Source organism: Saccopteryx leptura, chromosome 2 (assembly GCF_036850995.1).
Source record: "Saccopteryx leptura isolate mSacLep1 chromosome 2, mSacLep1_pri_phased_curated, whole genome shotgun sequence".
Classification (NCBI taxonomy): domain Eukaryota; kingdom Metazoa; phylum Chordata; class Mammalia; order Chiroptera; family Emballonuridae; genus Saccopteryx; species Saccopteryx leptura.
The window spans coordinates 346,544,964-346,571,952 of record NC_089504.1 but is presented as its reverse complement, the minus strand read 5'-3'; the positions used below and the strand labels follow the sequence as shown (position 1 = coordinate 346,571,952).

Sequence of the window (26,989 nt, the reverse complement as noted above, 5' to 3'; positions counted from 1 at the left end):
CCCGTGGTCAAGCAATGTGAGAAAGCAATCAGTGAACTAAGGTGTCGCAATGAAAAACTGATGATTGATGCTTCTCATCTCTCTCTGTTCCTGTCTGTCTATCCCTGTCTGTCTGTCCCTCTCTCTGACTCACGCTCTGTCTCTGTAAAAAATAAATAAATAAAATTAAAAAAATATATATATATATAAAACATTCTCATGTATTACAATCCATTCATTTCCTACCGCTCATGTTCATGGTTGTGGGTGGCTGGAGCCAATCACAGCTATCCTCTGGGACAACACCAAATTTTTATTGGATAATGCGTAACCTACACGGGTCGTTGTATGGCTCTCTCAGCCAAAAAGGTTCCCGACCCCTGAGCTAGAGTGAAGCTACTAACTACAGGTTGATGCTTCTCATCTTTCTCTTGCCTCTGTCTTTCTCACTTTAAAGTTCAATTGAAAAAAGCTATTGTGGAAGTAAGCAGTGAAAACAGAAGTGGACAGAACTGAAAGTTATTTAGGTTATGAGATTGACAGAATGGTGATTGATGTGATGACTGTGACTTTTCTCTGAAGTCAGTGGTGAAGTTGTGAGGAATAAAGGGAGATGAGAGATTTTTGGGGTGAGGGATGTTTGCAGTAGTCAGTAGAGACTGGAAACACTGGAAAGCCTGCCAAGCAGTATTGAGTGTTCGGGGAGGTTTGGTGATTTTGAATTTATAGCAACTCCCCATTTTATATGTAAGTTTCGATGTTATCCTAATAGGAAAGAGAGGCTACTGAAGGCATGAGTGTGAAGACTGAATTGAGGATCAGGTAAGACTAGGTAGGAAGAGCTGTTACGGCTGTTAAGAAGTTGTTAGGCTAGTTCAAGGAATATGATGGTATGATAAAGAAGGGATATGGCACTGGGATTGGTAAGATATAGGCAGATTGGCCCTGGCTGGCTTGCTCAGTTGGTTAGAGCATCATCTCAATACACAGAGGTTGCTGGTTCCATCCCTGGTTAGGGCACATACAGAAACAGATTGATGTTTCTGTGTCTCACTCTTTCCCTTTTCTGTCTAAATCAATAAGTTAAAGATAAATAAGTAAATAAAGCTAATAAAAAAGACATAGACACAGATTAAAGAGATATTTATATGGTATTAACAGAACTTAATTTTTATTTTCTTTTAATTTTTTTTTTTACAGAGTCAGAGAGAGGGATAGATAGGGACAGACAGACAAGAATGGAGAGAGATGGGAAGCATCAATCATCGGTTTTTCGTTGTGACATCTTAGTTGTTCATTGATTGCTTTCTCATATGTGCCTTGACCGTGGGCCTTCAGGAGACCGAGTACCCCTTGCTCAAGCCAGCGACCTTGGGTCCAAGCTGGTGAGCTTTGCTCAAACCAGATGAGCCCGCGCTCAAGCTGGTGACCTCGGGGTCTCGAACCTGGGTCCTCCACATCCCAGTCCGATGCTCTATACACTGCGCCACCGCCTGGTCAGGCTCACTGGCTGATTCTTATATGTGCCCTGACCCAGGATTGAACCCACAACCTTGGCACATCTGGACGATGCTCTAAACAACTGAGCTACTTGGCAAGAGCTTTAACAGAACTTCCTCCCCCCCCCCCCCACGAGAAAGGGGCAGGGATAGACAGGGACAGACAGGAAAAGTGAGAGATGAGAAGCATCAATTCTTTGTTGCAGCATGTTAGTTCATTGATGTTTTCTCTCATTTGCCTTGACGGGGGGTGGGGGGTGGGCTCTAGCCAAGCCAGTGACTTTAGGCTTTAAGCCAGCGACCATGGGGTCATATCTATGATCCCACGCTAAAGCCAGCAACCTTGAGGTTTTGAACCTGGATCCTCTGCATCCCAGGCCGACACTATCCACTGCCTTAAAGAAGGCTTAACAGAACTTTATTGGTTCATTATTAAGTCTGAATTAAAGAGTCACCCGTGGCCAGGTAGTTCAGTTGGTTAGAGTATTGTCCGGATGTGACAAGGTTGTGGGTTCGATTTTGGGTCAGGGCACATATAAGAATCAGCCAATGAGCCTGACCTGTGGTGGCACAGTATATAAAGCATCGACCTGGAATGCTGAGATCACTGATTCAAATCCCTGGGCTTACCCAGTCAAAGCACATATGAGAAACAAACTATTTAAAGAAAAGAATCGGCCCTGGCTGGTTGGCTCAGTGGTAGAGCCAAGGCCTGGCGTGTGGGAGTTCGGGGTTCGATTCCCGGCCAGGGCACACAGGAGAAGCGCCCATCTGCTTCTCCACCCCCCCTCCTTCCTCTCTGTCTCTTTCTTCCCCTCCTGCAGCCGAGGTTCCATTGGAGCAAAAAGATGGCCCGGGCGCTGGGGATGGCTCCTTGGCCTCTGCCCCAGGCGCTAGAGTGGCTCTGGTTGCGACAGAGCAACGCCCTGGATGGGCAGAGCATCACTCCCTGGTGGGCGTGCCGGGTGGATCCCGGTTGGGCGTATGCGGTAGTCTGTCTGACTGCCTCCCGGTTTCCAGCTTTGGAAAAGTAAAAAAAAAAAAAAAAAAAAAAAAGAAAATCAGCCTGACCTGTGGTGGTGCAGTGGATAAAGTGTTGACCTGGAACGCTGAGTTCACCGATTTAAAACCCCGGGCTTGCCTGGTCAAGGCACATATGGGAGTTGATGCTTTCTGCTCCTTCCCCCTTCTCTTTCTCCTCTCTCTCTAAAAATGAATAAATAAAAAAGATTTTGAAAAAAAAAGAAAAGAATCAGCCAATGAACCCATAAATAAGTGGAACAACAGATAAGTGTTTTTCTTCTCTCTCTCTCTCTCAAATCAGTAAGAAAATAAAAATTAAAAATAGCCCTGGCCGGTTGGCTCAGTGGTAGAGCGTCGGCCTGGCGTGCAGAAATCCCGGGTTCGATTCCCGGCCAGGGCACACAGGAGAAACGCCCATCTGCTTCTCCACCCCTCCCTCTCTCCTTCCTCTCTGTCTCTCTCTTCCCCTCCCGCAGCAAGGCTCCATTGGAGCAAAGATGGCTTGGGCGCTGGGGATGGCTCCTTGGCCTCTGCCCCAGGCGCTGGAGTGGCTCTGGTCGCAACAGAGCAACGCCAGGGAGGGGCAGAGCATCGCCCCCTGGTGGGCAGAGCTTCGCCCCCTGGTGGGCGTGCCCGGTGGATCCCGGTGGGGTGCATGCGGGAGTCTGTCTGACTGTCTCTCCCCGTTTCCAACTTCAGAAAAAATACTAAAATAAATAAACAAATAAAAAAGAGTCAGAAAGATGCCCAGGTTGATAAATAGTGGTATTCACTAAGAATAAGACCATAAGAGAAGGAGGTTCCAGAGAGGACTGGTGAATTAAGGAACCTGTGGTAGCTAGCAGCCAAATACGGCTATTTAAATTAATTAAACAAGTTAAATTTTAGCTTTTTGATTTTTTTCAGGTTTTTGTAAAGATTTTATTTATTGATTTTTGGAGAGAGGGGCGAGAGAGAGAAAGAGAGAATGAGAAAGAAGGGAGAAGCAGGAAGCATCCACCCATAGTAGTTGCTTCCTGTATGTGCCTTGACTAGGAAAGACCAAGGATTTCAGCTGGCAACTTCCGTGTTCCAGGTTGATGCTTTATCCACTGTGCCACCATATGTTAGGCCAGTTCCTCAGTTTTCATAGCTATGTTTTATGTATTCATTATCCACATGTGTTTTTTTTTTCATTGTCACAGAAAGCCCTCTGGGATTGTGCTTGTCTAGATTAGAGAAAAAGATTTTATATTCTGACTTTCATAGTAATCTCTTCTTTGCTTGCTTATCTTCTTGGTTACTAACTGTATATACTTAGATGCTACACTTTAGTTTTGCCTATTCTTTTTTGAAAAGATTTTATTTATATTTTTTTTGCAGAGATAGAAAGTCAGAGAGAGGGATAGATAGGGACAGACAGACAGGAATGGAGAGAGATGAGAAGCATCAATCATCAGTTTTTCATTGCGACACCTTAGTTCATTGTTTTCTCACATGTGCCTTGACCACGGGCCTTCAGCAGACTAAGTAACCCCTTGCTCAAGCCAGCGACCTTGGGTTCAAGCTGGTGAGCTTTGCTCAAACCAGATAGCCCATGCTCAAGCTGGCATCCTCGGGGTCTTGAACCTGGGTCCTCCACATCCCAGTCTGATGCTCTATCCACTGCGCCACTGCCTGGTTAGGCAGATTTTATTGATTTGATAGAGAGAGAAAGGTGGGGGGTAGTGGCGGGAAGCATCAACTCGCAGTGTTGTTTCTGATAAGAGCCTTGACCAGGCAAGCCCAGGGTGTTTCAAACCGGCAACCTCAGCATTCCAGGTTGACACTTTATCCACTGCAGCACCACAGATTAGGCAGTCTTGCCTATTTCTTAAAATTTGATCTGTCTCTTAATCTACAGGTTAGTTTTTCATCCCTTGTTTTTCTCCTACAGTTTATCTGTTGAGAAGATTTTGATTGTTGCTTACTCATGGTTCAATTCAGCATGCCCCCTCTGTCCTTTCCATTTCCTGCAAATGGTATTTTCAGATTCATGGAAACAGTGTGAGCCAAAGATTTTATCTTCAGCATAACTGATGATCACCTAATTTTCTTTCCCTTACAAATCACTTGCTGTTTTTGTGTAGATATTCTCGGGATATTTTCTTTAAGGTCCAGTAATTCTATTAGAATTTTCTTGGTATTGGTCATTCTGGGTCAGTGTTCACAAAAATGAGATAGTCTTAGTCTGTCTTCAATATTTAGCCCATTCTGTATAATCCTTTTTATTTTTTTCTTCATTTCTTTTTTATTTTTAAAATGTTTTCTCCTTTTAGTATTCTTATGGCATTGTTTATTCACTTTTGTGTTCCTTCTAGTTAAGACTGTATATGAAATGATTTTTCTTTAATTTCCAATGCCTTCCTGGGTTGTTTCATTTCATTTTTGAGATTTAAAAAAAAATTGTTCTTTCATGCCTTATGTAATTAATTTTCTTAATGCCTTTTTTGCTTATTTTGAAATAGAAGTTATAATTTTGATATGTGCATATCTTTCTGGCATGCTTTCATTGTAGGAATGCTATTTTTTTTCTCATACTAATTTTATTTGGGATTTGAGCTCTATTTTTCTGTTGATTTTTATATAAAATTAGTTTTTCTCATGTCTTAGAAATGGCTCAGAATAGATTTTTTTAACATCATAAAGCTTTTGTTTTCTTGTTAAGAAATATATAGTGGCTTGCTTTTTTATATTTTCTGCTTTTATTCCTCTTATTAACTTGTTTTGGACCTTCTCTTTCCTTTATTTCTTTTATCCTTTCTCTGCTCAATATGATTCTCCTCTCAACAGTTTCTCTTCAGTGTGGGACCCTATTCTAGGAAGGAGCCTTGGTAGCCAGGTCAGTTTCAAGATTGCAGGGGGGTTATACTGCTCTAGTCTCATTCAGACCTCCTTATTGCAGGATTCTTATGCTTGCTTACATACTATCAGAGACAGTAAAATCCCTCCTAGTTTCAACTGTTCTCAGTTTTGCTTTCTATTGCATACCTGTTGATTATTTCAGGGTTCTCCTGTTCTCAGGTCTATTTACTTCTCTGCTTTCTCTGGCACTGACACCAATCTGATGCAGGTCTTGTGGCTATTGGTGCTTTGTTCTTATGTGCATATATTTTGGGGTCTTGGGGTTACCTTATAACCTAATATTGTAAATGTTGTCAGAAGAGTTTTGATTTTGCAGTCTCAAAGCTCTCATTACACATAGAGTTTAGGAGATCAAAAATTATGCTACTCTAATTTTTCCAGAATCTTTCAAGAAAAAAATTTTTTTTTTTTTTGTATTTTTTCTGAAGCTGGAAACGGGGAGAGACAGACTCCCGCATGCGCACGACCGGGATCCACCCGGCACGCCCACCAGGGGCTACGCTCTGTCCACCAGGGGGCGATGCTCTGCCCCTCCGGGGTGTCAACCAGAGCCACTCTAGCGCCTGGGGCAGAGGCCAAGGAGCCATCTCCAGTGCCCGGGCCATCTTTGCTCCAATGGAGCCTTGGCTGCGGGAGGGGAAGAGAGAGACAGAGAGGAAGGAGGGGGGGGTGGAGAAGCAAATGGGCGCTTCTCCTGTGTGCCCTGGCCGGGAATTGAACCCGGGTCCCCTGCATGCCAGGCCGATGCTCTACCGCTGAGCCAACCGGCCAGGGCCTCAAGAAAAATTTTTAAAGAAACTTTTTTTAATGTTTATTTTATTTTAACTTTTTAAAATTGATTTGAGAGACAGGAACATAGATTTCTTCCTATATGTGTACTGACCGGGGATCTAACCAGCAACCTCTGTGCTTTGGGACGACTCTCTAACCAACCAAGCTATCTGGCCACGGCTAAAGAAACTTGACTGTGAAGGGGAGGCTGGAGATATGATAGCTGGAAAGAAGTCTATGATGTTAAGAGAGGGTTGGTGGTTACTTTTTAAAGTTGGAAATGCAAGTGTGGTTAAAGATTGAAAGAAGAGTAAATGGAAAGGGAAGGGGGTAGGTAATAAGTGTACTGGTGTTCTTGACTGAGTACATGAGAAGAAATAGGATCATGACAGGGAAGTATCTTTCATTGTAATTATAGAGAAGAGATTTTTGAATTTGTCTAGTCTTGGGCACATGGGAATGACAAGGGAATTGAGAATGTTAGTAGTGATTGAAATGAATGGGCCATGGAATATAGAGAGGGGAAAGTAAATGTTGAAAAGGACTGGATTGATAGGGAGAAAGTGGGAAGATCAAGGGAATGGATATCTTAAGTTGTAAGTAAGAGGGTAAGGGGAAAACTGATAAGAACAGGAATAATAGGCAGGGTTTTTTAAAAACCACTTTATTGATATGCCATGCAAGTTATCCATTTAAAATATAGAATTCTATAGATTTTAAAGATTTTACTGATTTTTAGAGAGAGGTGAGTGGGGGGCATTGAGGGGAGAGGGATGTAATAACTCGTAGTAGTTGCTTCCCTTATGTGCTTTGACTGGGCAAGCCTGGGGTTTTGAACCAGCAACCTTAGCATTCTAGGTCAGCACTATTCACTGCACCACCACAGGTCAGGCTCTATGGTTTTTAGTATACGTACAGATATATGTGGCCATTGCCTCAGTTTCAGAACATTTTTATCCCCTCAGAAAGAAACTCTGTACCCTTTAGTATTACTCCCTGCCCCAGTTCCTCCATCTGCATCCCTCCCAGCCCTAAGCAACCACAGGTGTACTTTCTGGTTCTGAGATTTTCCTATTCTGGCTTTAATATAAATGGAATCATAAAATATGTGGAGTCTTGTGACTGGCTTCTTTCACTTAGCAAGTTTCCAAATTGTAGCATGTATCAGTACTTCATTCCTTCTTCTGGTTGAATAATATTCCGTTGTATGGATATACCACCTTTTGTTTATCCATTCATCCATCAATGGATATTTGGTTTGTCTCTTATTTTTTTATTACAAATAATGCTGCTATAAACAATATACAAGTTTTTGTGTGGGCATTTGTTTTTATTTCTCTTGGATATATACCCTAGGAATGGAATTGTTGAGTCATGGTAACTGTTTAATGTTTTTTTGAGGAACTGCTAAACTGTTTTCCAAAGCAGCTACAGCAGTTTATATCCCCAAAAGCAATGTACGGGGATTCTAATTTCTCCACGTACTAAACAGCACTTGTTATAGTCTTGATTCTTTTATTCCAGCCATCTTAGTAGGTGTGAAATGGTATCATTTTGATTTGCATTTCCCTGATGACTAATGATGTTGAGCATTTTTTCTTGTGCTTGTCAGTCCAATTTGCATGTTTTCTTGAAGAAATGGCTATTCAGATACTTAGTCCATTTTTTTTTTTTTTAGGTTATATTTATTCATTATGTTTAGAGAGGAGAGGGGGAGAGAGAGAAAAAAAAAAAGAGAAAGAGGGGGAAGAGCAGGAAACATCAGCTCCCATTTGTGCCTTGACCAGGCAAGCCCAGGGTTTTGAACTAGCAACCTCAGAGTTCCAAATCAGTGTTGTCCATTTTTTTTAAAACTGATTGATTTTATGCCCTGGCTGGTGGCGCAGTGGTTAGAGTGTTGGCCCAGCGTATAGACGTTGTGGGTTCAATTCCCGGTCAGGGCACACAGGAGAAGTGACTCTCTGCTTCCCCTCCTATTCCTTTCCTCTCCCACAGCCAGTGGCTCCATTGGTTTGAGCATGGCCCTGGGCTCTGAGGATGCTTCCGTGGGGCATATCAGCTTCAGGCACGAAAAATAATAGCTCAGTGCTTGAGCACTGGCCCAAGTTGGGGTTGGAGGGTGGATCCTGGTCAGGGTGCATGTAGGAGAAAGTGGAGCAGGTTTACTCTAAAACACGCATAGCAGCCTGAGCACATTGTGCAGTGGGTAGAGCATGGGACTGGGACGCAGAGGACCCAGGTTCGAAACTCCGAGGTCGCTGGCTTGAGCACAGGCTCACTAGCTTGAGTGTGAGGTCACTAGCTTAAGCATGGGATCATAGACATGACCCCATGGTCGCTGGCTTGAGCCCAAGATCGCTGGCTTGAGCAAGGGGTCACTCACTCTGCTGGAGCCCCTTGGTCAAGGCACATATGAGAAATCAATCAATGAACAACTAAGGTGCCGCAACAAAGAATTGATACTTCTCATCTCTCTCCATTCCTGTCTGCCTGTCCCTCTCTCTGACTCTGTCTCTGTCAAAAAAAAACACAAAACCCAAAAAACAAAAAACCTGCATAGCAGTTTGAGGTAAGAAACATTCAAACCTGTAGAAAGCTGCCTTGGCCAGTAGCTCAGGTGGTTAGAGCATTGTCTGATAAGCCAAAGTTGCAGATTCAGTCCCCAGTCAGGGCACATACAAGAGCTAACCAATGAATGCATAAATTAGTGAAACAACAAATTGATGTCACTCTTTCTCTCCCTCCCTCCCTCCTTCCCTCTTTCTCTCTCTCCCTCTCTTTCCCCTTTTCCCAACTTACCCTCTTCCCCTCCCTTTCTTCCTTTCCTTTCTTTCCCTCCCTTCCTTCCCTTCCCCCCTTTCAAATCAATAAAGTTAAAATTTTTTTAATTAAAATGGCGAATTTTTATGAATTTATTTGCGCCAAACTGATGACATATGTCAGGAAGCAAGATCTCAAATGCTCTATAGAGTAACAGTTTTGTAGCTTCTTTTCTGCATGTGAAAATAAGGGCCCTGGCCGGTTGGCTCAGTGTTAGAGCGTCAGCCTGGCGTGCAGGAGTCCTGGGTTTGATTCCCGGCCAGGGCACACAGGAGAGGCGCCCATCTGCTTCTCCACCCCTCCCCCTCTCCTTCCTCTCTGTCTCTCTCTTCCCCTCCCACAGCCAAGGCTCCATTGGAGCAAAAGATGGCCCGGGCGCTGGGGATGGCTCCTTGGCCTCTGCCCCAGGTGCTAGAGTGGCTCTGGTAGTGACAGAGCGATGCCCCAGATGGGCAGAGCATTGCCCCCTGGTGGGCGTGCCGGGTGGATCCCGGTCGGGTGCATGCGGGTGTCTGTCTGACTGCCTCCCCGTTTCCAGCTTCAGAAAAATACAAAAAAAAAAAAAAAAGAAAAAAAATAAGGAAGCAGTGTAAGGAAGATTACATGAATGTGGGAAAAAGTATGGCAGGGGTTGGATTAGAGCAGGGGTCCCCAAACTTTTTACACAGGGGGCCAGTTCACTGTCCCTCAGACCGTTGGAGGGCCCAACTATAAAAAAACTATGAACGAATCCTTATGCACACTGCACATATCTTATTTTAAAGTAAAAAAATAAAACGGGAACAAATACAATATTTAAAATAAAGAACAAGTAAATTTAAATCAACAAACTGACCAGTATTTCAATGGGAACTATGCTCCTCTCACTGACCACGAATGAAAGATGTGCCCCTTCCAGAAGTGCGGCGGGGGCTGGATAAATGGCCTCAGGGGGCCGCATGTGGTCCGCGGCCGTAGTTTGGGGACCCCTGGATTAGAGGCTAGTTAACAAGATTGATTGCCCTGGCTGGATGGCTTGGTTGGTTAGAGCTTCGACCTGAAGGGTAGAGGTTGCTGGTTTAATCCCTAGTCGGGGCACATACAGGAGTAGCTCAGTGTTGCTCGCTCTCTCTCTCCCTCGCTCACTGAACTCAATAAATAAGAATTTTTAAAAAAAGATTGATTATGTGCTCTCTTGAGGGTAGTTGATTATTCAAAGGTGTGTTAACCTACATGCTCAAAACTAATGGACAGCGCTTACTTAAGGCAAAGTTAAACCTTTTACTGAAGAAGTTGTAGGTCTTAGGTGTGACTATCCACCATGACCTGCTAACTTAGGAATTTATGATCAGATCACCGTGTGAGGTTACTTTCCATAGACCCCCTTTTTTCGTCCAAACAGGTAAAACTGGTCTGGAGTGTGGCCATGGAAATGGATGCCTGAAGTGGAGGTGAAGACAACTCATTGCTAAAGTCTTCAAGTGAATGACAGGGTGGGCTCAGGCAGAGGCATAGATGTATAGCCAGGTAATAGGAAGCCCAGAGGAGAAGGAGTTTAAAATGAGGTTGGAGGAGTTGGATCTGGAAGAGACTTTGAGAACAAGGAAGACACTAACTCCACCCCTTACTCCAAAATATGTGGGGAGTGGAAGATGAGCTAAAGGCTCAGCAGTGAGAATTCTTCTAGGGAAGCAGTTGCTTCAGGGGAGAATTAGGCCTTGAGTTGGGAAGAGGGCTCACTGAAGTTGTAGAACCAACAGTAGGGGAGTTTGTCTCTCGAAAAGGGTTTTGATGTCAGCCCTCAGCCAAATAGTGTGACCCTAGGCTAGCACTTTGCCTTCAGTTAGACCAGGCTTTGACTCCTAATTTGGAGTCTTCTCAGTATTGTGCCATTTGTGTCTTTCTGTCCTGTCCTGGAAACAAAACTAGTTTCTCATTTAGAATAAAAGAGTTGCCTCATTTGACAGTCCACCACAGATCAGAGGAGTTGGAGCATAAAACAAAGTTCCCCAATTAATTGTGCTGAAACTATTTTAAGATGTTTGAGTTTAGTCAGAGAGAGAGAGAGTGTGTGGAATTAAGGTCACATACACACCAAGCAAGATCCTTGCACTTTCAGCTTCAGAACCTGCAAAGAACATAGGATCGAGGAAAGAACTTAATGATTACCACCCACCTATCCCCACCTGAAGAGGAGGGAAAACTTCTTATGATTGAGGGGAAATGGGAAGAATCAAGGGTACTATGGGTAAAGGAATGATTCTCATAGTGTGGGTGGAATCAAGCAGTCTTCCTCAATTCTGTGGGTTTCATACCAGTATCACCTTTCTGAGAATCTAACCCAAAACACTTAGAAGCCAAAGTACCCAGGTGCTGAACAAGGAAGAATGGGGAAGAGGAATTAGTTGGCTTGTCTGGACTTAATTAGACCAACTCAGCACTACTTGAAAAAAGGGCATAAACTTAGAGCTTCCTGCATCATCAGAACCTCACAGTGAGTCTCTGTCAGATTTGCTGAGGCCAGTCTGGGTCTGCAGTTACAAAAGGGTCTGGTTCAGGGCAAGTATCACACCCAGGAGGAGAACAGAGTATTTATACATGTGATTACCAGGTGGCAGAAGTGTGTTAGTACCCTGATATGTTAACCCAGCAATGGGGACTAGACCACCTTCTTTTGAACCCATTTTTTCTGTGGCTTCATAGATCTCTAAACCTACTTCCCTAGCCTACAACTCTGCCTAACTTAGGTCCAAATCCTGGGAGGACAAGAAGATGAGAATAACTTTATTCTAATTTCCCTTAGCGTAAACGAGCCTTAGCTGCCCTTTTTCTTTGCCTAGAATTATCCACACCCCTATTACCTGATCTTTTCTAGTGGCCCTTGTTTAGAGGATGGCCTAAGGACTCTCCTTTGTGTGGACAGACTCACCACTTTCTGTGTTACAGACAGGATTATCTAATCAATGTGGCGAGAGAGGGGAAAAAATGGTGGAGAGGAGACAACACTTGGGCTTTAATTTTTATTATTATTTTTTTTAATTTTTTTTATTATGTGAGAGGTGGGAAAGTAGAGACAGACTCCTGCTTGTGCCCTGACTGGAATCCACCTGGGAAGCCCCCTACCAGGCGATGCTCTGTCCATCTAAGCCGCTGCTCCGTTGCTCAGCAGCCAAGCTATTTTAGCTCCTGAAGCGAGGCCATTGAGCCATCCTCAGTGCCCAGGACCAACTTTGCATGAACCAAGACATGGCTGCAGGATGGGAAAAGAGAGGGAGAGAGATAGGGAGGTGGAGAAGCAGATGATCACTTCTGTGTGCTCTGACTGGGAATCAAACCTGGGGCTTCCACATGTCCTGCTGATGCTCTACCACTAAGCCAGCCAGCCAGGGCCTCTGTTTTTTCATTTTTAAGGTGAACTCTTTTTTCATTGAGTATTTGATTTCAGAGAGAGAGAGGCATTGGTTTGTTATTCCACTTAGCTGTACATTCACTGGTCGCTTCCCATATGTGCCCTCATCAGGGATCAATTCCACAACCTTGGTTTGTCGGGACAATATTCTAACCAACTGAGCTAATTGGCCAGGGCCCAAGGTAGAATTTTTAACTTGTTCTCTAAGGTTTCCCAGGTGAAAAATTTTGATTATTTAATTTTGGACAGAGTTGTTGGTTTAGGAACATCTCATGCTGTGGAAAATTTAGTATTCATATCAAGATATCAAAAATGTAAGCCACTGTTTTCCAGCTTGAGGTAAAGTGCTTTGGGAAATCATGGAATTATAACAAGGAGTTTTCAAATCTACTAGCTGAGCTCTCATTGTCTATAAACTAAATATATATCCCTTTACATACTACTACTATTCTGAGTATATAAAAATTAAAGTGTAAATTTATTTTACAGTACTGTTAAATGTGTAGTATACTGCTCACAAAAATTAGGGGATATTTCAAAATGAATATGAAGCTATAAAATATCCCCTAATATTTGTGAGCAGTGCAGTTTTGTTTTCTTAGTCAGTGGGTTCTGTACTGAGCTGTTGTCTCCGAGATCTGTGAAAATATTAGATCCTAAAAAGGAGTTCACATAATCTAAAAGGTTGGGACTCGCTGTTCTAAGCCATTTCAAGATGAGAGAATTCACAACTTGAGTTGCAGTATAGTTAACTACATGTTTGTGAGACAATTCATGGAGAGGGAGAGAAATTGTCAACACAGATTATGCTCCTCCTGTGTGCTCAGCACTTCACTGCCTCTCCATATTCCCTGGGCTCCTTTCCCAGAGGCTGCCACTGTTCCAGTTGATTGTATATCTTCCTGGAAAGCTTATAACGAGCTATATAAGTATACGTATATGTGGATGTATTTATTTATGTGATTTTATTTTTACTGTGCTTTTATCCTCTAGAAATTTTAGTAAGAACATTTATATGTTTGCTTTTAATTCTTACGTTTGTTTAGAAAATGTTTCCCTAAAGGATGGAGAATTTTCTTTTTTTTTTTTTCTTTTTTTTTTTTTTGTATTTTTCTGAAGCTGGAAACGGGGAGAGACAGACAGACTCCCGCATGCGCCCGACCGGGATCCACCTGGCACGCCCACCAGGGGCCACGCTCTGCCCACCAGGGGGCGTCGCTCTGCCGCAACCAGAGCCACTCCAGCACCTGGGGCAGAGGCCAAGGAGCCATCCCCAGCGCTCGGGCCATCTTTGCTCCAATGGAGCCTTGGCTGCGGGAGGGGAAGAGAGAGACAGAGAGGAAGGAGGGGGTGGAGGTGGAGAAGCAAATGGGTGCTTCTCCTATGTGCCCTGGCCGGGAATCGAACCCGGGTCCCCCGCACGCCAGGCCGACGCTCTACCGCTGAGCCAACTGGCCAGGGCCAGATGGAGAATTTTCAAATGCACCTTCCAGCTCTTACCTCCATAGCTGACAGGGAAATGTTTTTCAGGGTGAAGAAGGGGAGTACAGCGAAGAAGAAAATTCCAAAGTAGAGTTGAAATCAGAAGCCAATGATGCTGCTAATTCTTCAGCAAAAGAAGAGAAGGGAGAAGAAAAGTCTGAGTCCAAAGGCACTGTGACAGGAGAGAGGCAAAGTGGGGATGGACAGGTCAGTGCCCACCACAGGCTCCATTTTGGGGCTAGAAGAGGGGCTGTCAGCGCTGGAGGGAGTAAGGAGTCCTGTGTTTGTCCTCCAGGAGAGCACGGAGCCTGTGGAGAACAAAGTGGGTAAGAAGGGCCCCAAGCATTTGGATGACGATGAGGATCGGAAGAACCCAGCATACATTCCCCGGAAAGGGCTCTTCTTCGAGCATGATCTTCGAGGGCAAACTCAGGAGGAGGAAGTCAGGTAACAGTCACTTGCTGCTGCTATTTAGTGTGTATTTCGTGTTTATTTTATGTAAGACACTTTGCTAAGTGCTTTACTTGTATTATTTCACTTACTACTCGCAGTATTTTTAAGGAATTAATCTCTTGTACAAGTGAGTAAAGTGAGGCTTAGATTATTTGGTAACTCTTGGTGCAGCAGCTGGGAACCACACCTATACTTCCAATGCCTTTTTAAATTATTATTATTATTTAATTTATTTATTTTTTTATTTTTTTTGAGGGAGGCAGGGAGAGAGAGATGGGAACATGGAGCTGCTCCTGTATGTGCCCTGTCCAGGGAATCAAACTGGCAACCTCTGCGCTCCAGGATAGTACTCCATCAGACGGGGCTATCTGGCCAGGGCTTAATTTCTTTTTCTTTTTAGAGAGACAGAGAGGGGGAAGGGGGGAAGCATTCATTTGTTGTTACACTCAGTCGTGCATTCATTGGCTGCTTCCCACGTGTGCCCTGACCAGAGATTGAACCCACAACCTGTCCTTTCAGGACCACGCTTGATCTGAGGCTCAAGGCCTCTGGGATATGGAGTTCTTGCATAGGCTGCCTTGTAGGAGAGAGATGTTGCAAGGTGCTGAAGTCTTCTCTTATTTCTGTTCCTGTTGCATTTGAGCCCAGCATGCCCTGGGGTGCTATGATTCACTCTTGCTTTTGGGAGGCCTGTTCTGTATAATCTGTCTGGGAAGATGGAGAGATGACATGAAGTTCTTTCTGTTTCCATGTCCAGCCCTGTCTGTTTCATGAACATCTTTATTTGGCATATTGTTCTAACCTAAGACACTTTTTTCCTGTTTTTATCCAGACCCAAGGGTCGTCTGCGAAAGCTGTGGAAGGATGAGGGTCGCTGGGAGCATGACAAGTTCCGGGAAGATGAACAGGCCCCCAAATCCCGGCAGGAGCTCATTGCTCTATATGGATATGACATCCGTTCAGCTCACAATCCTGATGACATCAAACCCCGAAGAATCCGGAAACCCAGGTGAGGAAATTTTGGAGCCTAGACTATTGATATTGTAGAAAGAACTCTGCTTTCTAAAATATCATTCCAGTAAGAAACTGAATGGGTAAGGAATATGGGATGTCTTTCTGACCCTCAGTTTAAGACTTTTAAAATTCTATTTATTCAGGTTTGGAAGTCCTCCACAAAGGGATCCAAACTGGGTTGGTGAGCGGCCAAACAAGTCCCATCGCCACCAGGGTCCTGGGGGCACCCTGCCACCAAGGACATTTATCAACAGGAAAGCTGCAGGTACTGGCCGCATGTCTGCTCCCAGGAATTACCCCCGATCTGGGGGCTTCAAGGAAGGTCGTGCTGAATTTAGGCCTATGGAGGCTGGTGGGCAGCATGGCGGCCGGTCTGGCGAGACTGTTAAACATGAGAGTAGTTACCGGTCATGGCGCCTGGAGCAGACTCCTGTGCGGGATCCATCTCCAGAAGCGGATGCTCAAGAGCTTGGCAGTCCTGAGAAGGAAGAGGCAGCCTCAGAGGTACCAGCTCCTGCTCCTGACACTGCGCCACCACCCCCTGACAGGCCTGTTGAGAAGAAATCCTATTCCCGGGTACGAAGAACCAGAATTAAAGCAGGAGATGCAGTCAAGGTTGCAGAGGAGATGCCCCCTCCACCTGAAGGGCTGACCCCAGCACCTCAAGTTCCAGAAACTCCTCCTCCTCCACCTGCTAAGACTGGGACCTGGGAGGCTCCAGGGGATTCTACTACAGGTGGACTTGAGCAAGACGTGGCTCAACTAAACATAACGGAACAGAATTGGAATTCAGGACAACCTTCATTCCTACAACCACGCGAACTTCGGGGTACGTATCTTAGGGTTAGTAACTAGATTTTTCCCCCCTTTGCATCTTTGAGTTTAGGATCATGGCCCTTACGTCTTACAGGGATATGGTGTCTGACAAATTTTATTAACTTCAAAAAAACAAATGAATTCCTAGGTATATTCATCCAAGGACCTCATAGCAGTTTTTTACATTACCTAAGACTACACCACTACTTTGCCTACTGTTAACTAATCAGTCATCAGTCATGAGCTTTTAGGTACAAATCCTTTATAACTGTAGAAAAGTAGAAGAAGGCGGTGTTTTTATTATTTGATAATGGTTAAGGTTTGAAGGAAGAAACTTACTTGAATTTTGATGAGAATCTTCTAATCTCTTTGAAAGGAAAGCCTCTCTGATTTCCTTAATCTGCTAGAGCCAGGTTGCCCAAAAGAACTTTCGGTAATGGTGCTTTTGAATACTTAGTGTAGCCAGGTTGACCAAGTAACTGAACTTTTTTTTTTTTTAAAAGAGGGAAAGAGGGACATACAGGGACAGAGACAGGAAGGGAGAGAGATGAGAAGTATCAGCTCATACTTGTGGCACCTTAGTTGTTCATTGATTGCTTTCTCATCTGTGCCTTGACTGGGGGGATCCAGCAGAGCCAGCAACCTTTGGGCTCAAGCCAGCGACCATGGGGTCATGTTTGTGATCCCATGCTTAAGCCGGGATCTCAGGGTTTAGAACCTGGATCCTCAGAGTCCCAGGCCAATGCTCTAGTGCGCCACTGCCTGGTCAGGCAACTTTTTAAGTTTTAAGTAATTGAATGTAAATAGCCACATGTGGCTAGTGGATATCATATTGTACAGCATAGTTCTCGAGTATAGGACTTTTCTACCACCCATTTTGCCCATCTATCTTTTGTCTTCCTTCAGCCAGATTGATCAAAGGATCTTTTTCTTAGTATCTGAAGCCTAATTTTAGATTTTTATTTTTATTTTTTTTTGTATTTTTCTGAAGCTGGAAACGGGGAGAGACAGTCAGACAGACTCCCGCATGCGCCCGACTGGGATCCACCCAGCACGCCCACCAGGGGCAATGTTCTGCCCACCAGGGGGCAATGCTCTGCCCCTCCAGGGCGTCGCTCTGTTGCTACCAGAGCCACTCTAGCGCCTGGGGCAGAGGCCAAGGAGCCATCCCCAGCGCCCGAGCCATCTTTGCTCCAATGGAGCCTCGGCTGCAGGAGGGGAAGAGAGAGAGAGAGAGGAAGGAGAGGGGGAAGGGTGGAGAAGCAGATGGGCGCTTCTCCTGTGTGCCCTGGCCAGGAATCGAACCCGGGACTTCCGCACGCCAGGCCGACGCTCTACCACTGAGCCAACCGGCCAGGGCCTAATTTTAGAATTTAAAGGTTGGAAATCCACCTGTAGACTGGGAGTTTTAGCATCCTTCTCTGGTGTGCATGGTTTTTGAACACCAAAAACCAGTGTAGCCTAAACTTGGACCGGGGTTGATCTTTGGATGAAGTAATACCCCCTTCTACTGATATCTTACAATCATTGGAAGTCCATCTCTAGATAGTTTTTGTTGTTGTTCTGAGATATATTCAGCCAGAGGGGAATCTTTTCTCAAAATTCCAGTCCAGACATAATTGGGTAAATTTACAGAACATCCTCAGTGTCCAGTTGTTGCTCAGAAACTTTTGGGCTGAAATTTTTTTACTGTTTGATCATGTAATGGGTTAATTGTAACCTTTTAGGGATTCTGCACAGGGAACTATTTGGTGGGGAAAATTTGAACTTGTATTTTCTCACTGAAGTAATTTTTTTTTTCATATTCGAAGGCTTTTTTTTTTTCTATTAGGGTGGTGGGCAGTGTGGGCAAATTTCCAAATGCTGGTGTTGACAGGAGGCAGAGATAGTTTAAAAGGGATTTTGGCCTGACCAGGCGGTGGTGTAGTGGATAGAGCATTGGACTGGGATGCGGAGGACCCAGGTTTGAAACCCCGAGGTTGCCAGCTTGAGCAGGGGCTTACTGCCTTGAATGTGGGATTATAGACATGACCCCATGGTCGCTAGCTTGAAGCCCATGGTTGGTGGCTTGAGCAAGGGGTTACTTGCTCTTATGTAGCCCCCTGGTCAAGGCACATATGAAAAAGCAATCATTGAACAACTAAGCTGCCACAGCAAAGAATTGATGCTTCTCATCTCTCTCTCTGACTCTCTGTCTCTGTCAAAAGAAAGGGGGGGCCTGACCAGGCAGTGGTGCAGTGGATAGAGCATCGGACTGGGATGCTGAGGACCCGGGTTTGAGACCCGAGGTTGCCAACTTGAGCGCAGGCTCATCTGGTTAGAGCAAAAACTCACCACCTTGGACCCAAGGTCGCTGGCTCGAGCAAGGGGTTACTCAGTCTGCTGTAGCCCCATGGTCAAGGCACATATGAGAAAGCATTCAGTGAACAACTAAAGTGTTGCAATGCGCAACAAAAAACTAATGATTGATGCTTCTCATCTCTCCGTTCCTGTCTGTCTGTCCCTGTCTATCCCTCTCACTGACTCTCTCTCTGTCTCTGTAAATAAATAAATAAATAAATAATAGTCTTTAAAAAAAAAAGAAAGAAAGAAGGGGGGGACATTTTCTTAGTTTAAAAGCAGAGAGCCATCTACTGCATTGGATTCTTAAACTTGTCATTTTCTTGATGGTGTCTTTAAGTTTCGCATCTGTCTTCTCTGCAGCAGTGACTTTTTGGTGTGTTACAGGTATGCACAACCACATGCACATGGGAGCAGGACCGCCACCCCAGTTTAACCGGTTGGAAGAAATGGTACAGAAGGGGAAAGGGGCACGTGGAGGCGGGGATCTGCATGTAATGGCTTTGGAATCAGTTTTTCCGTCATTTATTCATGTTTTGTTTGACTTGTGTCTCTGGAAATGTAGAGTAGAGGGTTTAGGTTCAAATTGTGATGTTTTCCACTGATTTTTAAATTCATAAACACTTGTCATGTACAAAGTAAGTCCCACCTAAAGGAGGGTGGGGACTTGAATGAGAGTCAGACTCGGAAGTCTTCTCACTCAAGCCTGTTGCCGTATTTCAGGGCGTCCAGGGTGGACGAGCCAAACGCTATTCATCTCAGCGGCAGAGACCTGTACCAGAGCCTCCTGCCCCTCCTGTGCATATCAGTATCATGGAAGGACATTACTATGATCCATGTGAGTTTTTTCTTATTCTTGGAGTACCTTTTTTGGTGTGGTGGAGTGAACAAACAGACCAGCCTACTGCCTCCTGAGTATCCTTCCTGACCTCTCACAGTGGTTATCATTGTCTGGTTGCTGTTCTCTTCACTTGGAAAATTGAGAACATCTCTTTTTTTTTTTTTTTTTTTTTTTTTTTTTTCATTTCTCTGAAGCTGGAAACGGGGAGAGACAGTCAGACAGACTCCCACATGCGCCCGACCGGGATCCACCCGGCACGCCCACCAGGGGCGACGCTCTGCCCACCAGGGGGCGATGCTCTGCCCATCCTGGGCGTCGCCATGTTGCGACCAGAGCCACTCTAGCGCCTGAGGCAGAGGCTACAGAGCCATCCCCAGCGCCCGGGCCATCTTTGCTCCAATGGAGCCTTGGCTGCGGGAGGGGAAGAGAAAGACAGAGAGGAAAGCGCGGCGGAGGGGTGGAGAAGCAAATGGGCACTTCTCCTGTGTGCCCTGGCCGGGAATCGAACCCGGGTCCTCCGCACGCTAGGCCGACGCTCTGAGAACATCTCTTAAAGTGTTTGGGGGACGGGAGCCTTGTCCATGTGGTATGAAGAATGAGAACTTGGCCCTGGCCGGTTGGCTCAGTGGTAGAGCGTCGGCCTGGCGTGCGGAAGTCCCGGGTTCGATTCCCGGCCAGGGCACACAGGAGAGGCGCCCATCTGCTTCTCCACCCCTCCCCCTCTCCTTCCTCTCTATCTCTCTCTTCCCCTCCCGCAGCCGAGGCTCCATTGGAGCAAAAGATGGCCCGGGCGCTGGGGATGGCTCCTTGGCCTCTGCCCCAGGCGCTAGAGTGGCTCTGGTCGCGACAGAGCGACGCCCCGGATGGGCAGAGCATTGCCCCCTGGCGGGCGTGCCGGGTGGATCCCAGTCGGGCGTATGCGGGAGTCTATCTGACTGCCTCCCCGTTTCCAGCTTCAGAAAAATACAAAAATAAATAAATTAATTAATTAAAAAGAAAAAAAAAAGAATGAGAACTTATGAAGGTCCCAATGTGCTATCTTACAGTGCAGTTCCAGGGACCAATCTATACCCATGGTGACAGCCCTGCCCCACTGCCTCCTCAGGGCATGATTGTGCAGCCAGAAATGCACCTTCCCCACCCAGGTAAGCACTGCCCCTCTCCTGTGAGGCTGTGTGTGGTGGCTTTACAAACTCCATCTTGCTGAGCTCTATGCTGCTTGTATATGAGGCTGGCCACTCTGGCTGGTTGGAGCCATTCTAAGGACTTCCATCCTGAGCCTGTTTATGCTGGAAATGGTGTTATTTTCTATTTCAATTTCTGTTTTCCTCTCCTTGTTAGGTTTACATCCCCATCAGACACCAGCGCCTCTGCCCAATCCAGGCCTCTATCCCCCACCAGTGTCCATGTCTCCAGGGCAGCCACCACCTCAGCAGCTGCTGGCTCCTACTTACTTTTCTGCTCCAGGCGTCATGAACTTTGGTAACCCTAGTTACCCTTATGCTCCAGGGGCACTGCCTCCCCCACCACCTCCTCATCTATATCCTAATACACAGGTGAGATGGCTAATGAGCAGGTTTTTACAGGTACTTAGCCTTCAACTCAGATAGGAATGTGGTATAGGGAGAATGCCCAAGAGATTTGAGAGAACATTGCCTGACCAGGCAGTGGCATAGTGGATAAAGTGTCAACCCGAGACTCTGAAGATCCAGGTTCGAAACCCCAAGGTCTCCAGCTTGAGCACGGGATCACTGGCTTAGCAAGGGGTCACTGGCTTAGCTGGAGCACCCCCTGCTCCCCCCCAGGCACATATGAGAAAGCAATTAATGAACAATTAAAGTGACGCAACAAGTTGATGCTTCTCATCTCTCTCCCTCCTGTCTCTCTCTGTGTCTCTCTCACGCGTAAGCATGCATGCACACATGTGAGCAAAACAAGGAGGAAGAGACCAAGATAATAAAGCTCCACCTCTCTTACTACACATACTGGTCTTGGCAATTACATGGGTCAGTCATTCAATAAAGTAGCCTTCATCTACCTAAAAAAAAGGAAAAGAAAAGAAAGAAATTTGAGAGAACATCTTACAGCCACTGATTTGCATGTGGCACTGGGATGCCGTGGGGTGGTTAGGAGCTGGAAATGCATTTTAGGTGTTTTAGTATGTCTTAGGTGACCGTTTATTCAACCGCATAAAGAAACTTTCTCTCCTGACCAGGCGGTAGTGCAGTGAATAGAGTGTTGGCCTGGGACGTAGAGGACCCAGGTTCAAAACCCCGGGGTTGCCAGCTTGAGTGTGAGATAGACATGACCCCATGGTTGTTGGCTTGAGTCCAAAGGTCACTGGCTTATGCCCCAGGTCACTGGCTTGAGTAGGGTGTCACTTGCTCTGCTGTAGCCCCCAGTCAAGGCACATATGAGAAAGCAGTCAATGAACAACTAAAGTGCCATAACGAAGAATTGATGCTTCTCATCTCTTCCTTCCTGTTTGTCTTTCCCCATCTATCCCTCTCTCTGTCTCCCTCTGTCTCTCACCAAAAAACTTTCTCTTTTTCAGCTCTCCCTCTCCCTGTACGATTTAACTCCCGATAGGTTGAAACCAGCTGGTGTTCGAGTACCACTACTGAGCTTAGCCTCTTCCATTTGTCAGCTGGGAGTACTTTGAAGAAGTAGGAACCAGAACATAATTAGAACATACTAAGTCAGAAATGAAATAATCATTTTATTTTTAAGGGGAGCAGCTTAGAGATTTAAAAAATTATAAACTCTTGCCTGACTGGGTGGTGACGCAGTGGATAGAGCGTTGGACTTGGATGCGGAGGACCCAGGTTCGAGACCCTGAGGTCGCCACCTTGAGCGCAGGCTCATCTGGTTTGAGCAAAAGCCTACCAGCTTGAGCCCAAGGTCGCTGGCTCCAGCAAGGGGTTGCTCAGTCTGCTGAAGGCCCGCGGTCAAGGCATGTATGAGAAAGCAATCAATGAACAACTAAGGTGTTGCAACGCACAATGAAAAACTAATGATTGATGCTTCTCATCTCTCTCCGTTCCTGTCTGTCTGTCCCTGTCTATTCCTCTCTTTGACTCACTCTCTGTCTCTGTAAAAAAAAAAATAAATAAATAATTATAAATTCCCACCCTAGCCATATAGCTTGGTTGGTTAGAGCATGGTCCTGAAGCACAGAGGTTGCTGCTTTGATTCCTGGACAAGGCACATACAGGAACAGATCAGTGTTCCTTTCTCTCCCTTCCTTTCGCTAAAATTAATAAAAGTTTAAAAAATTTATAAACTCCCCAATACTTTTATTTTTGTGCCTGAATAATGTTTTCTGTTCATCATAGTTTGGATTAATATCTAACTTTCTCTTCTGGCTTATTGGGGTATCCAGGCCCCATCACAGGTATATGGAGGAGTGACTTACTATAATCCCGCCCAGCAGCAGGTGCAGCCAAAGCCCTCCCCACCGCGGAGGACTCCCCAGCCAGTTTCCATCAAGCCCCCGCCACCTGAGGTATGAGAGCTGCTTCCAGTGCTTTAGGGCACGTCCTACATCAATGGGCTTTCCTTTTCTTTGGAAGATTTGCCTTCTGTTCTGGGTGTTTATGGAAATAGTCTGGGGTTTTTTGCTTGTTTGTTTTGGTTTTTTAATGACCTGATAACAAATTCTAACTTTATTATTTCAGGTTGTAAGCAGAGGTTCCAGTTAGTATGAGTTTCTGAATATTTTAAATCTAACATGATATAAAAGTAAGTGCACAACTCTGACTCATTAACATTCTTAAAGCTAACGTTCATGCTTACTTGCTTACAGTTGCCTGATTAATTCTTCAAGCTGTAATCATGGGTTATCTTGGGGGAGGCTTAAAGAAATCCCAAAAGTTGCCAGTTCCTTTGTTTTGCAATTGCATTACGCAGGATTGAAGTAGAGCCCTGACAGAGTTTCATTTGGGAAGCTGCAACGAAAAAATGCAGGACAGCATTTTTATTGAGAAAAAGGAAATTTAAATTTGAGGTGTTACCTCAGCTATATAAAAAAAAAAAATGAAAATTTACCATTTGCGACAGCATTTTTGTGTGTGTGTGTGTGAGAGAGAGAGAGAGGGACAGACGGGATGGGAGAGAGATGAAAAGCATGAATTTTTTGTTTTCGATGCGGCACCTTAGTTCATTGATTGCTTTCTCGTGTGTCTTGACTGGGGGGTGGCTACAGTAGACCAAGTGACCCCTTGCTTGAGCCAGCAACCTTGGGTCCAAGCTAGTGAGCTCATCAAACCAGATGAGCCTGCGCTCAAGCCGGTGAGCTCTGGGTTTTGAACCTGGGTCCTCCATGTCCCAGTTTGACACTCTATCCACTGCGCCACCGCCTGGTCAGACGCAACAGCATTGATGGACCTGACCTAGAGGGTATTGTGCTAAATGAAATAAGCCAGTTGGAGAAAGACGATTACCATATGATTTCACATATACATGGAATCTAAAGAACAAGATAAAATTGAAACAGATTCTTAGACACAAGAAACCAGACTGATGGTTACCAAAGGGGAGTGTGGTTAGGGGACTGAGTGGAAAAGGTGAAGGGATTAACAAGTACGGATTGGTAGTTACAAAATAGCTACAGGGAATATAAAGTACAGCATAGGGATTATAGTCACTAATATTGTAATAACTGTGTGTGGTGCCAGGTGGGTACTGGAAATAGGGGAACAATATGTGAAGTGTATGGCTTTCTAACCACTATGCTGAACACCTGAAACTAATACAAAGTAATATTGAATGAAAGCTGCAATTGAAAAAGAAAAAAATTATATATGAAAAAAGTATGTAAAATAAATTTTGGTTGTTACAGCAGAGCCAATTCTAAGTATCATGGAGGAGAAAGACCATAGGGGTTTTGTTTTTATTACTTTAAAACACATTGTTTATAATATGGTTTTCTTGAAAACAACTTGTAAACACCCAGAAGGTCCACTAACACTTTGGTGGTTCTTCCCTTTTCCACACCCTTGTCAGAACAGCAGAGGTGAGAACCCAGGAAAGAAGAGAAATACAGCTGGCTGTCTTCAAAGGAGGAGGGCTTCCAAGATAGAGGGTGGCTCCTACCAGCAAGCAGCTGAATGATAAGGACCCTTCCTCTGAGGACAGGCTCTGTTAGAGAAAGGGAGAAACAAGTGGATTTCCTCCCATCTCCACTCTACTTGAGTTAGCTGTGCTCAGAGGAGCAGAAATCCAAACAGCCTAGGCTTCTGAGTCTACAGTCTGTCCCACCACCCCACCACCCCACCCCTGCTGCCTTTAAATGAGACAAGTTCATTTTTTTGGTTTGCTAGCTACTTTGGTTCCCTCTGGTTCTTCCCTGCAACCCAGATATTTGAGAACTTACCCTCTGGTCTTTTCCTACCATGTCTACAAAGAACTGACCTTTCACTTTTGGTTGGCCTTTGTTGTTACATACTTGGATTCTCTTAACTCCTCTAAGCTCAAAGTTTGTGGTAGGAGCTTTTCTTCTTGGCTTCAGTTTCTAGGAGTCTCCATCAGTCCCTGTACTCTGGTAGGCTTCAGACCTCGACTGAGGGCAGAGTCTCTACAGTGGGGAGAGATGGCAAATCAAGTGTTTTTGTGAGAAAGGGAGGGTGGAGTGAGAGCCTTTGCACCTTGGGGATATGTATTCACACAATTGTCAGGGCTCAGAGGTAAGTGGAATTAGAGGACCCTGCTTTTCTTATTTCCATCCATCTTCAGACCCCTTTTCCAGTTACTGTGGACCAATGCATCTCTAGAGGCAGATACTATCCAGCAGCTGTCTTCCCTGTCCTTTATGATTGTTCTTCTTGTCTTTTCTGCTACAAGTGTTTTAGGTGTTCCTACCTTATTTTCCCCAAGTTCTGCTCCTGTCCTTGCAAACAGAAGAAGCTACCACACCTGGGCTTAAGGCCTCAGGAAGCCGGTCACTTTTGTGGCAAGGGCTCCTTTCCTCACTATTCATGGCGCTGAACTACTCCTGCTGCCTCTGTGGAAGAGGTTCCTGTTATTGAAGCCCTTGTGTTTCCCAGGGGTACTTGGCCACTGTCTCTGTCCCTCTACAGAACCTGAGGGAGAAGTTGACAGCTGTGTCTCTCCCCAAGTAATGTCACTATTTCTATTCCATCTCTTAAGCAGCGGCCTGTCCACTCTTGAGTCACAGATGTGTGGGGAGGGAGGAGAGGCACTCAAGCTGAAACCCTAAAGGAGGAAATAACTAAAGAGATTCTTCAGGGGTAGCTGGTGGTTGTGCCTTCTGGAGGCTGTTCCCTTTGCCTTAAACCTGAAGATGTCTCAAGCCTGTGGGCAGCATGCCCAGATTCCCAGACCTTAAGACACTGTGACAGTTGTCTCTGTTGGTCCGCTGTGTTTTGTTGCAAGAATTTCTCCATGTGTGTTGTTAACTGTTTTTAAAGGGTGCACATTTGTGATCGGTATTGTGACTTGAATATAATAAAATTTAGACTGTAAACTTGGCTTTTTGCACGAGTTTTGATTTGAGAGGGAGGGAAGATGATTCCGTGATTCCCCAGCATCAGTCACAACTTGAGCCCTTGAGCTGGCTCAGACTTGTGAAATGGAAGTCCACAGGGTGAGGAGCTCCTCTGAGGCTCAAGTGTGTTCTGTCTTCTCCATCAGTTATCTTTCCCAACCGCATTGCCACATGGACACCAGGATATCATGCAGTTTCTTAGTCTGGAAGTGTCAGGGACAAAACTAATGAGATACTGGTTACCCACAAGAACATCATATCCCTTATGCCTTCTTTTGTGTTTGGCAAGGAAGTTTCCTGGGGCAATGTGCCAAATCTCAGAACACGTATACTAGGTCCTAGAAGAGAGTGAGGCACAGGCAGCTAGTAGAAAAGTAAAGACTTAACATTGGCACTGAAGTACCAGGGACCGCAATTTAAGAGACAGGCTTCTATCTTAGTATGGGGAGAGGGAAGGGACAATTGAAAAACCTCCAGGTGTAGCTCATGCTGCCAGTTACCTCTGCCACTTTGCCTCTGATGAGCACAGAGCAGTCCCTAGCTTTGAGTTGATTGTTTCCTCCTCCATATCCTGGGTGAGGTTGAAGTTCACAACAGAAGCTTACCACAGTGTGGGGGAGCAGTTGAATTTAATTTGGAACTGGCAGTATTGGACTTTTTATTTATGGATTTTAGAGAGGGAGAGAGAAATACTGATTTGTTGTTCTTATTTATGCATTCATTGCTTGATTCCTGTATGTGCCCTGACCAGGGATTGAATCCGCAACCTTGGTGTATTGAGATGATGCTCTAGGCAAACAGATACCTGGCCAGGGCCATTATACTGGCACATCTTAAAATGACAGTTGGACTCCCACCCTTTGGTACTGTTGCTACGGGCAGAGAACCATGATTCTTCTGACCTTTATTCGTAGCTCCTTTTCAAATCTTGTCAGTTTTGCTTCCCTTCTCCCCCATAAGGTGATGGGTATTTATGGGCCTGATCTGGGGTCATGCAAAGAATGCCAGCCAGCCTTGGGAGTGGGTTACTGGCAGGAGAAATGAGCATGTTAAGATGCTTCCCCCTCACCCCTGCTTCTTGCTTCCTCTCAGATCCCATTGCTCTCTGTTGCCCTGGTAACCAGCTCTGCAAGAAGAAACTCAAGATCAGCAAAGCTCCCAGGTTCTCTGCCCTC

At 45.2% G+C, this 26,989-nt stretch overlaps 1 protein-coding gene across 1 annotated transcript in view; it reads left to right on the top strand.

Annotated features, from left to right (window-relative positions):
- CASC3 (CASC3 exon junction complex subunit) overlaps positions 1–25,797 on the top strand; it is a 30,805-nt gene extending 5,008 nt beyond the window's left edge. Inside the window, exons 4-14 of the mRNA XM_066364249.1 lie at positions 13,894–14,052; positions 14,141–14,292; positions 15,131–15,307; positions 15,456–16,141; positions 18,856–18,920; positions 19,192–19,306; positions 20,356–20,454; positions 20,651–20,865; positions 22,692–22,814; positions 22,987–23,050; positions 24,314–25,797. Coding sequence (XP_066220346.1) covers positions 13,894–14,052; positions 14,141–14,292; positions 15,131–15,307; positions 15,456–16,141; positions 18,856–18,920; positions 19,192–19,306; positions 20,356–20,454; positions 20,651–20,865; positions 22,692–22,814; positions 22,987–23,010 — 1,815 coding nt within the window. The 3' untranslated portion in view covers positions 23,011–23,050; positions 24,314–25,797. The remainder of the gene's footprint in view (positions 1–13,893; positions 14,053–14,140; positions 14,293–15,130; positions 15,308–15,455; positions 16,142–18,855; positions 18,921–19,191; positions 19,307–20,355; positions 20,455–20,650; positions 20,866–22,691; positions 22,815–22,986; positions 23,051–24,313) is intronic.
- The last annotated feature ends 1,192 nt before the right edge of the window (positions 25,798–26,989 follow it).